Source organism: Pteropus vampyrus, unplaced genomic scaffold (assembly GCF_000151845.1).
Source record: "Pteropus vampyrus isolate Shadow unplaced genomic scaffold, Pvam_2.0 Scaffold170, whole genome shotgun sequence".
Taxonomy (NCBI): Eukaryota; Metazoa; Chordata; class Mammalia; order Chiroptera; family Pteropodidae; genus Pteropus; species Pteropus vampyrus.
In genome coordinates this window covers 1,981,551-1,998,331 of record NW_011888951.1, presented here as the reverse complement: position 1 = coordinate 1,998,331, position 16,781 = coordinate 1,981,551, and the positions used below count along the sequence as shown (strand labels likewise).

At 50.4% G+C, this 16,781-nt stretch overlaps 1 protein-coding gene and 1 pseudogene across 1 annotated transcript; both read right to left on the bottom strand.

The window, feature by feature from the left end:
• Positions 1-5,808: 5,808 nt before the first annotated feature.
• TTC22 (tetratricopeptide repeat domain 22) lies at positions 5,809-11,739 on the bottom strand. The gene is made up of 6 exons (XM_011370424.1): positions 11,688-11,739; positions 11,393-11,508; positions 10,615-10,733; positions 8,886-9,047; positions 7,017-7,169; positions 5,809-6,473 (listed from the first exon to the last, which is right to left on the bottom strand). Exons 1-6 carry the CDS (start codon positions 11,735-11,737, stop codon positions 5,937-5,939), a joined length of 1,137 nt encoding a protein of 378 aa, XP_011368726.1. The 5' UTR covers positions 11,738-11,739; the 3' UTR covers positions 5,809-5,936.
• On the bottom strand, positions 10,227-10,342 carry LOC111745961 (annotated as a pseudogene).
• Positions 11,740-16,781: the final 5,042 nt, after the last annotated feature.

Below are 16,781 nucleotides of genomic sequence, written 5' to 3'. Positions count from 1 at the left end.
AGGGAGACGTCGAGGGTGTCAAAAGCTAGGCGTCCCCAGAAGTAGACCCTGAATCAAAGAGTCTCAGGCAAGCAGTTTAGGTGGGAGGCGATCCCAGGAAACACTGGTAGAGGAGTGAGGAAATGAAAGAGGGGAAGGGCCAGGAATGAATACAGGGTGTGATAATGATAGAGCCGGTTGCTGATGTGGGCAACTGGCCTCAATCCCAATGAGCCCTCAGAGGAAATGTGGAATGTGCCTCGGAATGATCCTCCCCACCCTCACCCACCATGAGGCTGGGGTATTCTCCAATTTCCATTCCCCATTAGCTGAAGGCTGCTCTCAGGAGTGACAACTACCCAGTGCTTCCAATCAAGCAGAGAATTGCACGCGGGTGCTTGCAGTAAGATGGCTTCAGCAGGTACCTGGTAGGTGAGGGGAGAAGGGACATGGCAGGCACTGAAATGACACTTGAGCTGGCCTTACAGGATAAATTTCCATTTTGTTTAAGATACTGTCTTCAGGCCTTTGATGCCTAAGGCTAACCCTAACCCTAACGGGACAGCCGCTAATGCCATTCCAATGGATAGATAGCATTTTATGTCTCTGCACCCAGTTGGAAAATTCTCTGGGAAAGACTCTGATTGACCCATCTTGGGTCATAGGTCAGCTCTTGTGGTCAGGAGGTGGGGTATAAAGACTGGCAGCCCTCTGCCTCCACGCAGAGTGGGGAAGTTGCAATTCCTAGCCCAGGAAGAGGAGGTGTGCTATTACCAGCAGGGAGGGGCTCTGGGCAGATGCAGCAATAGATCTCCGCAGTAAATATAGAGGTTCTTTTGTTTGTTTCTTTTACTTTGTGGATGACAAATAAAACTCACAGAGTTGCTGCAGTTAAATGAAACAATTTACATGCCAAAACTGAACAAGCTCCACCACAGAGCTATTGCCAGGTTTGGAAACATAAACATGAAAAATGCATTCAGATTTTTAAAGTGTTCAGTTTATAGAGCAACATATGTGATAGAAGAGAAAGTAATCATCTAAACTCCAAATAATTAAAAAGCCATTCATTAGTGCTCTTTAGCCCGCCTGCCATACAAGTCAGTGTGGAAGGACCTCAGGAAAGTTACTGAACCACTCCAAACCTCAGTTTCCTCATCTGTAAAATGGAGACAATGCTGATACATAGCTAGCTCATGAGCTTGTGAAGATTAAATGGGGTAGGGCATGTGAAATTCTCAGTAAATAATTATGGCGATACTGATGACCGTGATTTTCTTTGACCTCCCTGTGGGAAATCTTCCTTGTTCGGTCGAATTGTTCTTCTGTGGCCACCTAGAGGCCAGCTGAAGCTTTGCCACAGCTCCACAGTTTTTGCTCACCACTGCTGCCAAGAGTATCCCCCTTCGCCTCTCCTCATCAAAATTAGAGAGATCGTATTCCAGGCAGACCTGGGAGGTAGGAAAGGTGCTCCAGGCAGGCGGAATAGGGTGTGCAGAGGCAGGAAGCGGGAAGCAAGGACAAGGAAGAGCCTGTGTGATGTGCAGCCTGGAGTGGCTGCCCATGGGCAGGAGTTGAGGAAGAAGGAGGGAGCTGGCTGTGCCCCTAACCCCATCAGCAATCCTTGCCAGTGACTTCAGCCCCATGGAGATGGGGAGGGTTTCTCACTGGAAACATGCCTGCCATGTTGGGGATCTGTTTCCATCTGCTCATTTTACTGCTGAGTTGTAAAGTGCTAAATGTCATTATCCTCCCCTTCCTTAAACAAGAAAAAAAGTTAACAGCCTGAGAAAAGGAGATATTTCACTTCATTTGGCATCCAGCCACCATTATCCACACAGGGTGCTCCCTTGGGGCCTGATTAGGGACGGGAAAAGGCCTGCTCTGTTCTGCTTTCAGCTGCAAGCAGCCCCTCTGTGCAGGCTCCTGCCTGGGCCCTGACAACGGCAGGCCAGGTCAGAGCTCAGCCTGGCCATTGGCAGAGTAGGCAGCCACCTTTTGAAGAACTCAAACACCGTACTAGGTACAACAGAAAGAGAATGGGAGTCAGAAGAAAATGACTTATTTAAGGTCAGCATGATTATTAGGGTCTGTTCCGTGTGGTCCCAGAAGCTGAACTTGAATCAGGAGATAAAACCACAGAAAAGAGGATTTCAGCTCAATAGGAGAAGCTCAGAAGACAGACTAGTTGAAAATGAATTGATTTCTTTCAGGGTAGTAAGCTGCCCATCTGCCAGACATGTGCAAGTAGCTCAGGACACTCACTGTTGAGAGGAGTCCTACTTTAGATGGAGAGGCTAGAAGAGGTGATGACTAAGGTTCTTTCCAGCTCTGAGATTCTAAAAATCTATAACTGAAAAATCTCACCTGTTTTCACGATCTTTAACATGCCTTGCTCACAGCGGCTAAACATGAGTTCCAGTTGCCTGATGTTGGCTGTTAGTTAGATGCAGAGGAAAGAATAGGCAGGAAGCATGAGGTGTGATTTATCTTCATTACTCTGATTATGAGGTCATTAGGCTTTTAGTCTGTAGTGCTCCCCTAAGGATCTCCTGCTGCTTTAGCTGTGTGACAGACAGTTGTTCTCCCAGCTGCCCAGTGGGCAGGGGTGTTCCACAGGGCTCAAAATTGTAATTACATGAAGATCAGCCACCCATTAGTCTCCCCCTACCAGCCAGAGCCACAGTCCTGGGAGACTGCCAGGCCTGGCCTCAGCAGTGGCTTGCTGAGGTGAGGTGGCCAAGGACAGCCCCAGGGACAGCCATTCTCTCCTCCCCACTGGGCCGGGGAAAGGCAACTATCACAGAATGTGTATGTCTGGTTTGGAGGGGGAGAGGTAGCCAGCTCTGCCAGCTAAAATCTTCCATAGTTTCCCATTGGTCTCCCCAGGTCCCTACTGTGGCCCACAAGCCCCTGCATAACCTGCTCTGCAGGGTCTAGCCTGTGAGCTCCCTGAAGGCAAGGACAGGTCTATTTTGTTCTCCTTTGGAGCCTCAGAGCTTGGCACTCAACCACTACTTCTACGTATTTGTTCAGTAAAGGAATGGAAGGCTTGTAGTCCTCCTGGACTTGACAGAAATAAACTTGGTAAAGGAGGCAGCCTCGAAAGGGCAGAGACAGTGGCCCACAAGTCAGGAAGTGGGATTCGAGTTTGCATCTGTCATTGAGTCATTGCTTGACCTTGGCCAAGTCTCCACTCTTTTGTCTCAGTTTCTCATTTTGGGTCTCAGTTTCCTAATTGTAGAATTGGAGAATTGGCCTAAGGCTGGAGAGGAGGCAGAAAGAAAGCCCATGCTTTCTGGTTGAGCTCTGGCCTCAAATATCCTTAGGATGCAGACCTGGCCCCAACCTCAAAACTGTGGACTAGTGATGGAATAACCTGTTTGGGACTAAAGTAGTCATGTCGCTGCTGTGAATTTACTCAGTTCAACAACCCAAACTGAGCCTGTCTTTGTGCCAAGTTCAGTGTAGGACCCTGGGGCTGAAACAGTTGTGGTTCCTGCTATAAAGAATCCAGGGTTGGGGTGAGGGCGGGAAATAGACATGACACAATTATGATCCAAGGGGAAGGAATAAATGCAATACAGTGCAACACTATGCCCCGAGAGCTCTCCATGCACAAAAGGGAGTGATTAATGAGAGCTGGGAGGATTTGATAAGACTTCCTAGAGGAAGCATCTTTGAGCTGAGCACTGGGAGAAAAATCACAGGAAAAAAACCCAGCAGAGGGATAAGATGTACAAAGGCACAGAGGAAAAGCAGTTTGGGAACAGAGTGCACTGCGGGGAGAGGACAGGGCAAAGGAACAGGTTGAGTTGGTGATCACCAACCCAATTCTAGACCATAGATGACACATCTCCCAGGAAGGACTGTTTTAGCAGGCAGCACAGAATTGGGTAGGTCTGATGCAAATCCTGGCTCTTCTCATCCTTATCTGTGACCTTGGTCAGTGTCTCAGTGTCCTCACCTGTAAAATGAGCATGATAACGCTACTCCCCAGGGCTGTGGAGAGAATTACAAGTATGAAGTGCCTAGCACATAGGAGGCAGTCCTGGAAATGGGGTTTCCTATCTCTTTTTGGCTTTTGGTCAATAGCCGGAGAGAAGCTACAGCAGGTGTTTGTTAGTCATGTATACGATTAGTGTGAATGAGATTATCAGAAAGAAAGTTTATTTAAAAAGTTTAACAGGAGGAGGCAATTCAGGGAGAAATGCATGACCTTGGGAATGGGAAAAGCAAGGAAGGAAACAAATTGGGAAGCCTGGGAAGCAAACTTCACTAGCTTCTCAATTTTGCCAGCAGACTGCCATGAATTTAATTTGTCTGTTTGGGGAAGCAGGTGAAGAAAGAGATGGTTTCCTGTCCCAAGGAATGTCACAGGTCACAGCCGTGGGTGGAGAAGGGATAAGGGGAGAAGTGGACAGGGATCTGTGTGCTGCTTGCTGTCGAGTCGCCTCCTGATTCAGCTGCAATGGAGGTGAGAGGGAGGAGGGAGAGACTGTCACTGCCCACAGTAGTGAGCCATAATGAGCCAAGAGGTAGAATCTGGAAGTCTCAGAGTGGCCTCAAAGCTCAGGTTTCACAGGTGCTTGGATTGCCACCATTAGACTTAGAGTATTATTCCAATGGATATCAGCGCCCTGTGTGACAGGTGACACAAAAACACTAATGCTTTAGTGTTAATCAGTTTATTGGTATTTTTCCAAACCTGGAAAACGCTGACAGTAAGTTTGAGATACAAGGGAAGGGAGGCTAGGAAGTGTGATCCTGGGCAAGCCACTTCCCTTCGAGGGCTCTAAGTCTTCCCATCTGCACAATGAGAGGGTTGGAGTGTGTGATCTCTTTGGACTGCACTTCTCAGTCCGTTCTCCATCTGCCATTGGAGATGTGAGAAGCAATGCAGGGGTGCTGGCCTATCCCTGGTTAATGCCTGAGGATCAGGGATATGAGCAAAGCAGTGAGTATAACTCTTTAAAGAAAGAATAAAATATATGCAAAATAAATCACAAACCATTATGGGGTCTTGCCATTGCAGCTATGAATAACTAGCTTTTGTGGAGTCCGGCAAGAGCTTAATCTGGAATTTTAGGTTAAGTTAGTTCTTATAGGTAGGGCCACACGAATCCAGGATGGCCATTCTAAGATTTGATGGCAATCAGAGTCTAAGTCTTTAACAATAAAATTCTACATCTAAGATTCTATGACTATGATTCCAAGAGTGTAAAATTCCAACGTTTTCTTCATTCTCCTGTAAAAGGTTCAAGACTGAGCGCAGATGGCATTTCCTGATGGGTGGGGCACCTGGGTTCCCAGAACAGGTAAGCCAAACAAAGGTTCTAGTGATGGGCTTTATTCCAGGTTGTCTGAGGGCCGTGCAGCCCATGCTGAGCATAGATGAAGCTTGCTGGAAGGCTGCTAGCCAGGTAGGAAAGAGCTCTGGGCACACAGGTGTAGACCATAGGCTTGCCCGTTACCTGCTCACTGTGCAGCTTTGCCCTCTGCTCTAGCCATGGCTATTCTGGCTGCAGGACCCAAGACACATTCCAGTCAATTTAAGAAAAGAGGGATTTATTATAAGGATAGAGTGTGGCTCATGGAATTCAAAGACAGGCAGTCAGGCCTCAGAGTCGCACTGGAAGCTAGAAAACCTCCACAACGGTGGCAGTTATCTTCTGTATTTCTCAGGAGACGCACAGACATCTTATTTTCTCTGCACATTTCTGGCCTTCAATCGGCAGTTTCCCAGGGGTCTCTTGGGTCTGCACCCAGCCTCCCTTGCTCTCCCGAATCAGATCCTTCTTTCTCAGTGGGCATGTCAAACTGCCCTACTGTCTCAAGGTCCTCATTCCGATTCCAGAAAGAGAATCTGATTGGCTCCACTCACCAGCCAGCTGATAGCAGGGCCATTTCCAGCGCCCAGACCTGGTAATCAGCTGTGGACAGGGCCTCAACGTCCCTCAGAAGGAGAATGCGCGGCGGCCCCGCGGAGCTCCCGAGCCCTCGCCATCGCGTTCCATGGTCTCAAAGAGCAGCCGCACCAGCGCCGGGCGGCCCTGGGCCACCAAGGCCCGGGCCAGCCCCAGCACTTCCTCCGTGTGACCGCGCCACACTCGCTGCAGCTCCTGGCGCAGGCGCGCTGCCGGGTACTTGCCCTGGGCACAGCGCAGCCAGGCGTCCACCTCGCGGCCCAGCTCGCCGTCGCTCAGCTGCGCCTGGCTCCACTGCGCCAGCAGAGCCTCGAGCAGGCAGCCGAAGCCCTCGGTGTGGCTGGAGCCCGTGTCGTCCAGCTCCACCGCACGCTTGAAGCAGGCAGCCGCGTTGGCCTCCTCGCCCTTGATGCGTAAGCACTTGCCACGCAGCAGCTGCAGCTCAGGCAGCATGGCACCCAGCTCCGACTCGCCGGCCTTGGCTAGGAAGACCAGAGCCTGGTTCAGCGCGGCCTCGTCCACTGCCAGCATCTCTTGCACCGCATCTACGCCCATGTAGTAGTAGACCTGGGGTGGGGCGATGGGGTGAGCCTTTCTTCCCCAGTCGTGGCTGCTTCCTGATCATTCTGTTCCCACACTTGCTTTTTAAAAAATATAATTCGTTCATTCCCAACCTCCCTCCTTTGACAATTATTTACGGCAAATTTTGGTCTCCCTCCCCTAGAAAAAGAGAAACAGTACTCCTTCCAGCCCCACCACTCTTGGCCACATAACATTGAGCCAGGCAATTTCTGGGCATCAGTTTTCTCGTGTAAAATTATGATCTTGTCACCTCTTGGTAATCATCTCCTGTGCACAGAAGGCACTTCTGGATAAAGAATGATGGCCCATACTTTCTGAGTGCTTAGAAAGATCAAGGCCTTGTTCTAAAAGCTGTACATGTATCGTCTCATTTAATCCTCACCATGGCTACAGAAGGTGGGTACCGTCATGGGGCAGGGCCATGCCCCCGTATTCCTCCCTATGTCCTCAGTTCCCAGGCCTGGTCTGGCAGATAGTAAATAGGTTCTTACTAAGTCATGGGCTAACCAAGTCAAGAGACTGCCTTACCTGGCCGATGTCCAGGTAGATCTTGAGGCCTGGGCACACCTTGACCACTTCCTCGAGGTCAGCCTTGGCGCAGGCCAGGTGATTCCTGTCAGGCATGCCTCCGAGCCCCATCTTGGCCCGCTCCAGGTCGTGTAAGTAGGCTCTGATGTGGACCTGCCCACAGAGTCAGCTCAGTGACGATGCTCCAAGCAAGGACCCTCATCCTTCTTTCTACCCTAAAGGAAGTCAGTCTTTTTCTTAACAGCAACTCAGAGAGGTTCTGTGGTGCAGCAGAAAACCCCTGAAACTGAGACCCAGGAGTCCTAGGTCCTAGTCCTGTGCCAAACTGAGCTAGCCACTCCCCTTTTAGGGCTTTAGTTTTACCCCGCCTGTACAATGAGGGGGTTAGATGAAGTAAGAGCCCTTCATCCATTCACCAGTTCGTTCAACAAATATCTTTGGAGTGCTTACCATATGCCAGGCCCTGCACTAGGTACTCAGGGTGCAATGCTGATAAGACAGATGAAGTCACTGCCCTGGTGGAACTTAACATTCCAGTAGGGAGATAATCATGAACGACAAGTAAACAGTACCATTTCGAGTGGTAATAAGTGCGATAAAAAAATAAATAGGGTGAAGGAATCAAGGTGATTAGGGGAGGGGGTTATTTTGCCGATTTCGTGAGAGTACAAGTAAGCAGGCAGTTTGGGAAGAATGGCGGGTGGCTCCAACTTACAGGCATCAAATTACAAATGAATCCAGACCCTCGCTTTCACCCCCACTTCCTCCCTTTTTCCCCACACTAAGAGAGCATCATGAGGTGAAGGATTGGAGATGGAAGCTCTGGTTTTTATTGCCAGTTGGACTTGGCTAAATTCCAACCCCTCCCCCCTTATTAGCATGTGAGTTGCAGGTGGTTTCTCAACCACTGTGAGCCTCATTTTCCACATCTGAAAAATCAGTACACTCATATCTTCCTTAAGGAGTTACCATGACGATTGAGAGAACATAGTCTAGCCAGGACCTAGTACATGAGTTCGTTCGTTCATTCATTCATTCAACAAATATTCATCGAGTGCCTGCTATGTGCCAGGCATTGTGCCAGGCACTGAAGGTACACTAAAGAGCAAAATGACAACATTCCCTGCCCCCGTGGAGCTTATATTTTATAATACATAAGCAAATAGAATATTAGAGAGTGATAAGTGCTAAGGAGAAAAAGTAGACCAAGAAAAGAGGACATAAAATGTTGATGAGAAGTTGGCATTTTCACTAAGATGGTGCTCAAAGCTCCTTTTCATCAAGACCTTAGGAAGGGAGGGAGGAAGCCAATAGGACATCTGGGAGAAGAGCATTCTAGGCAGAGGTCCTGAGGGGAGATCTTGCCTCAGGAACAGCAAAGAGGCCAGGGTGGCTGGAAGAGAGGGAGCTGAGCGAGGGGTGGGCAGAGGGATGTGTGTTAGATGTTACTTTACTTAGTCTTCTGACAACTTTTAAGACAGGTGTTGTTATCCATATCTTCCAGATTTGGAAACGGAGGTTTGGAGGGGTACGTGGTTTGCCCCAGTCCTGGAGTGACGAGTGGAGAGGTCAGATTTCAACCCAGGTCAGTGTGACTGCACTGGGTACTAATCAAGAAGAGGCTGCAGGTCATTGACCAGGTCATTGACCAGGTCATTGTAGAAGGGAGGCCTGCAGTGGACGGGAGGCTCCTTCATTCTTTCACTCTACAATTGTATAGAACACAAACTGTGTGCCTTGATGACTCCTAAGCTCCTTTCTGCTGCAAATGCTCCATTACCTTTGGGCTCTGGCAATAGGGTCTTGGCTCCTGGCCCTTGTTCTCTGGTGTCTGATGGCAGGAGGAGCTGGAATTAGAGGTTGACTCACCTTGGCCCTTGTGCAGTATGCCTGCCAGTTGAGCTCTGGATCTCGTAGGACATCCAGAGCCATGTTGCAGGTGCCAATGGCCATATCCTGCTTTCCTAGGAAGTGGAAGATTTTGGCCAGGCGATTCAGGATGGGGGGTTGGTCCTTGGCAATCTCGATGGCCTGGGTAAGGGAGGAGGGTAAGAGTGAACCATTTGTCTGGTTGTTTGTAAGAACTGGATAAATGATGCCTGACTTCCAGGAACCCCATCTCTGGATAGAGCCATGTCACTTCAATGCTCTTATTCCCCATATCCACCTACCAGTAAGCTCAGTCTTATCATGCAGCCCAACACTTTGAGGTACAACTCACTGGTACTTAATTCTCAAGAACTTGACTCACTGCCATGCTCTCTGCCATGTTCACGGGTCACGTCCAGTGAATTCCTCCAGACCCCTCTTCCTCAGACACATCTAGTGCCTGCTCCCCATTTTCCTGGGGCAGGTGGGAGGAAGGCCCAGAATCAGCCCCTACATCCCCCGTACTTATGCAGTGCAGTGTTTCTGCCTGGGCCCACTTACCCCCTAGTACTGATGGCTGTCTGTCCTGTGTGTCCAATCGGTACTGATGGCTGTCTGTTCTGTGTTTGTTGCTGCCTCTGAAATGGTGGGCCCAGCCCTGGCACAGAGTAAGTTCTCGAGGAGGGGCAAAGGCACCGTGTTCGTTAGATTGGACACAGCTCTCAGAAGACTCATGAACCACTGTTTATGCTCTGCTCTATTTTAAGATCTCTCATTAAGAAATTACCCATCACCCACCAGTAAACATTAGGGACGTGCCCCACGCAGGGCACTGTGCTGAGTGCACAGGTGAAGTAAATGAATATCACAGGGTCCCCAGCATTCAAGAAGGACTTCAAAACTGAACTGAATGTGAAAACTGCCACATAAACAAGGTGCCAAGAATAAGGGTTGAACATTACTTTGCAGTTTACAGTGAATAGTTTGTCTGCCACCTCCTTTGAGTCGCTCAATCTCCTAGAAGGTAGGCAGATCACATAATTAACAGATGAGGAGGCTGGGAGATGAAAGTGATTTGCCTTAGGGGCACATGGCCTGTGGGCAGAGCCAGCTACAACCACTCATCCTCTTTCCACTAGGCCATTGCACGTGGGAAGGGAAAATGCAAACCAAAGCCTGCTGGGGCTATGCCTGAGGGTATATCTGGGAAATGGTGTGTAGATTAGAAGACAAATCTGGAGACAGGTGTGGCCAGACTGGGCCTGGGGAGGGTCTGATTCTTAGGCAAAGAGGACTAAAGATTAGGTTGCACTTTTTTTTAAAAAAATTTGTTATTATTTATGCCTACAGCATCTGGTCTTCCTAGGTGGTCTCCCATGCAAGTACTAACCAGGCGCAACCCTGCTTAGCTTCCGAGATCAGACATCGGGTTTCTTCAGGGTGGCATGGCCGTAGACCATGGACCGTGGCTCCACTGGGGTGTGAACCCAGGACATTGTGCGTGTAAAGCAGACATGCTAACCACTGTACTATGGAACCACGTCTGCACTTTTGTTTTGGACGAAGAGAAAGGTCTGGAGTGAGGGCACTTCCTGGTGGGCACACAAGGGGCGGCGGGGTGGCGGGGAGTGGAGGGTGACACCCAGAGAAGTAGTGAGTTTCAGGAGAGGAGGCTGGGGTGTCAGGCTCTGTCCCAGTTTGGAGAGTGGGTGTGGATGGGGACACGTACCTTGCCAAAGCAGTCCAGGGGGTCGGTCCCCGAGTACCCGCAGTCGTGGACACCCATGGGGGTGGTAGAGAAGGTATCCTTCCTCTCTAGCAGCATCCCGAGGTAGCACCAGGCCAGAGCTGGGGTGAAGGGTAAGAGAAGGTCTCTAGGAAGCAGCAAGGAGGAGAGAGGGAGGGGAGCCAAGAGGAGGGAGGGGGCCAGCTCCCCCAAGGTGTCAGCCCCAGAAGGACAGAGGGAGAGTCAGCGGCATGAAACCATGGAAGGCCACCCAGGGTCCAACCAAGAGAAACAAGGTAGAAAGAGGGGACATGTGAGTGCATGGACGAATACACGGCAGTGCTTAATCTGTGTTTACTGCGTCACTTAGGGGACCTCCCTGAAGGTGCACAGCTCCTTTGACTCTGACTCTTCGCCAACCCTGAAGTCCTAGTCCCTGTCCTAGCTGTGTGGCCCTGCAAAAAAATGACTTGGCTCCTCTCCAGCACAGCCTTCATTCCCACCCAGAAAGTGGGGATGAGAGGCCGGATGGAGGAAGCTCTCTTACATTCTAGGCCTTGACGCACACACTTGGATATACGCAGTTTCAGTAATTTGTGATCGGTATATTCACCTGTGCAAGGCGTGTGAGCTCCTTGAGATGAACAAGCGAGTATATGAGACAGAGGGTGAGAGAGAGAGAAACAAGGTCCCCAAAAGGGAGGCCGTACTAGAGGAGGGGACAACAATAGAGACAGGTGCAGGGAGAGGCTCGTCTCCCACCCGTCCCCAAGGTCCCTACCTCGGTGGTGGGGGTCGGAGGACTTGAGAACTTGCCGGAGCAGGGCCAGTGTGCGGTTGAAGGCAGGCAGCCTCTTCTGCTCCTCAGTGTCCAGCTCCAGGAAGATGCCATCTAGTCTGTGGCCGAGAAGAGGATGCAGCTGGTAGGTATCCCCTTCTAGCTGTCCCCAGCATGCTGTAAGTCCTCCCCTCCCCAGGCCAATGGCAGGGAGGGGAACTCGGGGAGCCCTTGCCATAGAGATGGGTTCCAGGCCACACCTCCCCCCGCATTTTGTGCTCCCCCTTCCCAGCCTGACCTGATGAAGAGCGTTGCCATGGTGAAGTACCAGCCTCTTTTTTCCTCCATTGGGATCTAGGGAAGCAGAGAAGGGCCCGTTCTACTGTTATTGCGGGGCTCAGGCCGTGGTTCATACGTTCCTATGCTTTCTGCAAACCCTGAGAAGCAGTCAGTACAAGGGCTTTGGCCTTAACACCCTTGGTATAGTCCTGGCTCTGTCATTGACTGGGCAGGTGGCCTTGGGCAAGTCACTTCACTTCTCTGACCACAGAGGATTTGACGCGATAACCTGTGGGAATGCCCCATGTGAGGAGGCCAACACAGTGTGAGTGTGGGATACATTCCCTCCCCTCCTGTCTTGCTCCCCAAGCTAAGCTCCCCTCCCCTGGCTCCCTACCTGTGCTCTGCATCCCCCCACACTGGAGCCCACACTCCACTGGCCACCTTCTCTTTCCCCCACCATCCACCCACTTCTCCCCTTTGGTACCACCCTTCAGCTCCCACCTTCCTGAGAAAGCCCCTTTAGCATGCGGAGTGATTTCAACCAAAACCCAGGACCCCCCTGAGCTGTTTCCCATTGTTATTCTTGCCAACCTTCCTGTGCATTTAGACCGACTTGGGCACCAGATAAAATATTTATGCCATTATTTATGGGAGTAGCTGCTCCTGCCTCGAGAAGGAATTTTAATGAAAACCAATAAAACCCCTAGTGCATATCAGCAGCTCTGCTTCGGGCTCCGGCCCCTCCCTCTGCATTCATCTCCCTCCGATGATCTCCAGGGTTGATTCTGCTCTCAGCAGCCCCCGCCCCCCGCCCGCCCCAATGCTGCCTCCTCAGCTTAGGCTCCCCATCATCCCTCCACCCACTCTCAGTAGCCAGGGCGAATGCATTCAGTCCAGCCAGCATTTCTGGGCATCTACGGTATGAAGCCCCGTGCTGGGTGCTGTGGGGATGTGGAACTGAATGGGATCTGCACCCTGGCCCAAATGGGCTCACAGCCTGGCTGGGGAAACAGAGCCAGGCATAAATAATAGGGCTTGACTAAGTGCCTGCCTCATGCCGGGTTCTTGACACTCATCATCCCAATTTCACAACAACTTATGAGGTAGATGTCATCCCCATTTTACAGAGAAACACGTTGAGGCTCATAGAGGTAAAGTGACTCGCCAAGGTAACACAGCATGTGAGTGTCAGAGCTGGGATTCGAACCCCTTTTATTAGGCTCCAAAGCCCATGCTCCCATCACCACACTGGGTTGCCAATAACTATAATAGGAGACAAAGTTTGATCAGGGCCCTGAAAGGGATGCAGACAAATGCGGCAGGATGGAAAGGCCATCCCAGCCAGAAGATTCTGAGCTCTTGCAGAGGATGGGCTGTAAGGTGGGTCTTGAATAGCGGTGGCATTTCAGAGGGCGGGATGGGGGGACAAGAGAATTCTAGATGGAAGGCTCAGCATGGAGATGTGGTGAGCGTGGAGCATGGTGTGTGTAAATGGGGTGTGGGCTGAGCTAACACCAGCAAGTTATGTTGCAGCTGTGCTAGGGCAGCCATGGATGAGCTTGGAAGGAGGAAGAGAGGAAGGGGACCTGAGAGTCAGATCCCACTGAGTGAGCCCAGGCCCACGCCAGACAACCAAAAGAGACACCACAAATTGCATTTCTCAGCCACGATTCTCCAAGTATCTTCCTGTGTGGCCCAGACTGGGTAGTGGGGACAGGAGAGGAAAGGCAGGCCTTACTTTTAGGAGCTTCCTGTCTGGCAGGAAAGTCAGCACCAAAGACACAGAGTAAAGGAACGCCAGGGGTATGGGAGGAGGTACCCTACATGATCGAGGGGTATGCCAAGGCTTCCAGAGAAGGACAAGCTCGAGCAAGGTTCTCAAGGACAAGTAGGAACCACCCCGGTGGATACAGTAACAGAAGGCATTCCACATGGAGGGGACAGCATATGCAAAAGTAAACATAGTATGTTGGCAGCTGCATGCAGCCCCAAGTGGCCGGAACCCCAGCTGTAAGGAGTTGAGGGATGAGCCAGTAGGGGTGTACCAAGAGGGGCTCTTGAGTGCCAGGCTCAGGATTTGTAGCTCATCTGCGGGGCAGCAGGGCAGCAAGGAGCCATAGATCCAATGCCAAGATCCAACGTGTTTTTATATTCACATCGCCTTGGAGAGTAATTCTGTTACTTAGGTGGGAATATGTGTGGGCGGCTTTAGCTGGGAACAGAGCTGTCCAGAGGGGAGAACGGCAGGTCCCAGGGGTTAAAGGGTATCCTTGAGAGCTCAATGAGGAACACTGGCTAAAGCAAAAGGCTGGGGTAAGCTGCTGGATAACCTTACCTGCTGCACCTACACAGGACCTGGGACAAGGGAAAGGAATTCAGATTCATGGGACAACTACTGTGGGCCAAGCTGGCTGAAGACCTGGACATAACGTCAGTGCCTGACCATGGAAAGACTGAAGGCATGTGTGTCTCAGGTTCTTTGGCTGCTCGTGGGCATGATCTCATGACCTCTGACCCCATGCCCACTTTGAGGCTGGCCAAACCGAGTCATGGTAGGGAGAGATAGAGCCTGTTTCCTCTCTGAGGCTCCTGACAAGGAGGTATAGCCACCAGCGAGAGCAGGCATAGAGACGTGGTGGCTGTAATGCAAACAACAGAGGCTCAGGTGGCTGGCCCTGGGTGGATGAGTTACCTCTCAGGGCTGCTTCTCCATCTGCATAGGGGGATAATAATACAGGTCTCACAGGCATTGTGAAGCAGTGCCCAGCTTGGAGCACTTGTTCCATTAATGTTTGCCCCCTTTCTCCTGGTTTGGGTTAAAGCTGAACAGAGTTAGGGGTGTCTAGGAGGCTGCTCTGTCCACTGTGACCTCTTTCGGTTCCCTATGAGACAATGAGGTCTCAGGCCCTCAGGCCCCAGGAGTTCAGAGGCATCCTGCCTAACCCCACTCCCCACCCCCTGCTGTGCTCCTACGGCCTCAGATCTCCTAGGGTCCCCAGCACCTTTCTCTCCTCCACAGGTCCCCAGGGTTAGAGAGTAATGTGGTGTCCCCAGGGCTCTCCCTGGTTCATAGCTACTCTCTTGTCTGGTATTCAGGCTGCAAGAAATTAAATTATGTGCCCCAAATCACACAGTTAATACATGACAGAGCTGGGACTTAAACTCATGGCTTCATTGTCCTAGCTCCAACCCTTGTCCGCAACACTCAGTTATCTTGATCAATCTCTTTATTATATCTCTGAGTACACTAAGACCACAGAAGTGAAGCAACTTAACCAACAGTCACACAGTAGTTAGTATCGGCTTAAAACCTAGTGGTTTCACCACCACTCTAAGAGTCTGGTTATGGTTTGAACTAAGCAAGCAATACGACCTACCACCTGGTGGCAGTATGTTTGAATGGCAGGGGCAACTCCAAAGAGTTTACTCTCTTCCCCATCCACTTGAAGACTAAAACTGATTTTCGGAAAAGTGGCTAGCTGACTGACATCTATATGACAAACCTCAAACATAGTCCCTCCTCAGATTCCTGCTTAAGAGTTACATTTGCAGGAGGGCTTATAGGGTTGCATATACAGAACAGATCTGGTCTGAAGCCTTGCTGTGCCTGAGGTTTAATCCTCTACTCCTGTGATGAAGCTGGTAGAGGCTGTTCACTCTGCTGCACAATTTTGGCCCTAAAATGGCTGTCTCTTTAAAAATCCTTCTGGTTGTAACTGAAGCAGCAGCTGAAGCTGTTACCAGGGGCAACCTGGCAAGCCACAGTGCGTTAAATTAAATTAAACAGGCCTCTGACTGCTCCCTCCCCTCCTGGAGGAGGGAGGGGCTGTTCTACCTCTCTCCAGGAGAATAAAGTTGCTGTGAAACCTCTTACACGGCAAGGAATTCACTTTCAGAGTTGATGGCTCCCAGAGGCAAGATGTTTGGAGGCAGCCTAAGAGGGGCTGAAAGGACCTCTGCCAGAAACAGCGTGTTTGCTTAAGGCCTGCCTGGTGTGGGATCTGGGCAGGACGCCCCACTCTTTTTCTCATTTCGTCCTCATCATGACCCTGTGAGCTGGGGGTTCTACAAGAGGGGTCTGGCCAGCGTGTGAGTCGGCTGGAGGGGTCTCAAATTAGGCTGCTGCTCCAGCGGCAGACCTTTGGGAGGGGACTGGGCAAGGCCCAGGCTCCAGCTCTGACCCTGGAGTGAAATCCTTAGATGTTGGTACTAACCTCTTGCTTGAGGGGTTCTCAGGACATTTCTCAGCCCCTCTGAGGCCCTCACTATTATTTCCCTCATGTTAGAGATGGGGAAACCGAGTCTTGAAGAGGCAGAGATTTGCCTACTTAACCTGATATTTCAGGCCAGGTTTCTCTAACTTCCGGTTCATGTTTTTTCCCACAACACCTAGCTGTAAGTGTTTGTACAGTGCTTATCATTTACAGAGTGCACTCCCACAGATCCATGTGATCCTCAGAACATCCCGTGTGGAATGCAAAGTGGCTTAGCATTACCCTCTTAGTACAGATGGAAAAACTGAGGTGAGATGATGTCCTCAAAGTCACACAGTGAAAAAGCCTGGACTGAATCCTGGAAATCTAGTATCCTTTTTTTTTTTTTTTTTTTACTACATTAAGAATAGCAAAAATAAAAATTTTAAAGAATTTTTATAAGAGTTTTTTAAGCCAAACTGACAACATATGCCAGGGAGCAAGATCTCAAATGCTCCAATAATAGCAAATTTTATTGAGCACTTGCTATGTACCAGGCACATAGTTTGCATGCGTTAACACATTCGACTCTCTCTCGGGTTACTTACGAGGTAGAGACTACGATTATCCTGACTTTACGGATGAGGCAACTGTGGCCCAGAGTGGCACAGCTAGAAGGTAGCAGAACTGGGGACTCAGTAGCTAAGCCCCAAAGTCCCTGCACCCAACTACCCTAGACTAGTGGTTCTCAAAGTGTGGTCCCCGGACCAGCAGCATCAGTATCACCTGGGAATTTGATACAAGAGCAGATTCTTGACTTGCTGAATCAGAAATTCTGGGAGTAGGGCCCAGCAACCTGTGTTTCAACAGGCCCTTGTTTAAGAACCACTGCACTAGGCTCTCACTGTACCACACTG

Excerpts from the sequence above, each read along its gene's own strand:
- TTC22 (XM_011370424.1), bottom strand. The coding sequence starts at position 11,737 with ATGGAGGAAAAAAGAGGCTGGTACTTCACCATGGCAACGCTCTTCATC. Across the intron at positions 11,509-11,687 it reads ATGGCAACGCTCTTCATCAG|ACTAGATGGCATCTTCCTGG; the intron begins GTCAGGCTGGGA and ends TCTCGGCCACAG. Across the intron at positions 9,048-10,614 it reads CCCTGGACTGCTTTGGCAAG|GCCATCGAGATTGCCAAGGA; the intron begins GTACGTGTCCCC and ends TCCCTTACCCAG.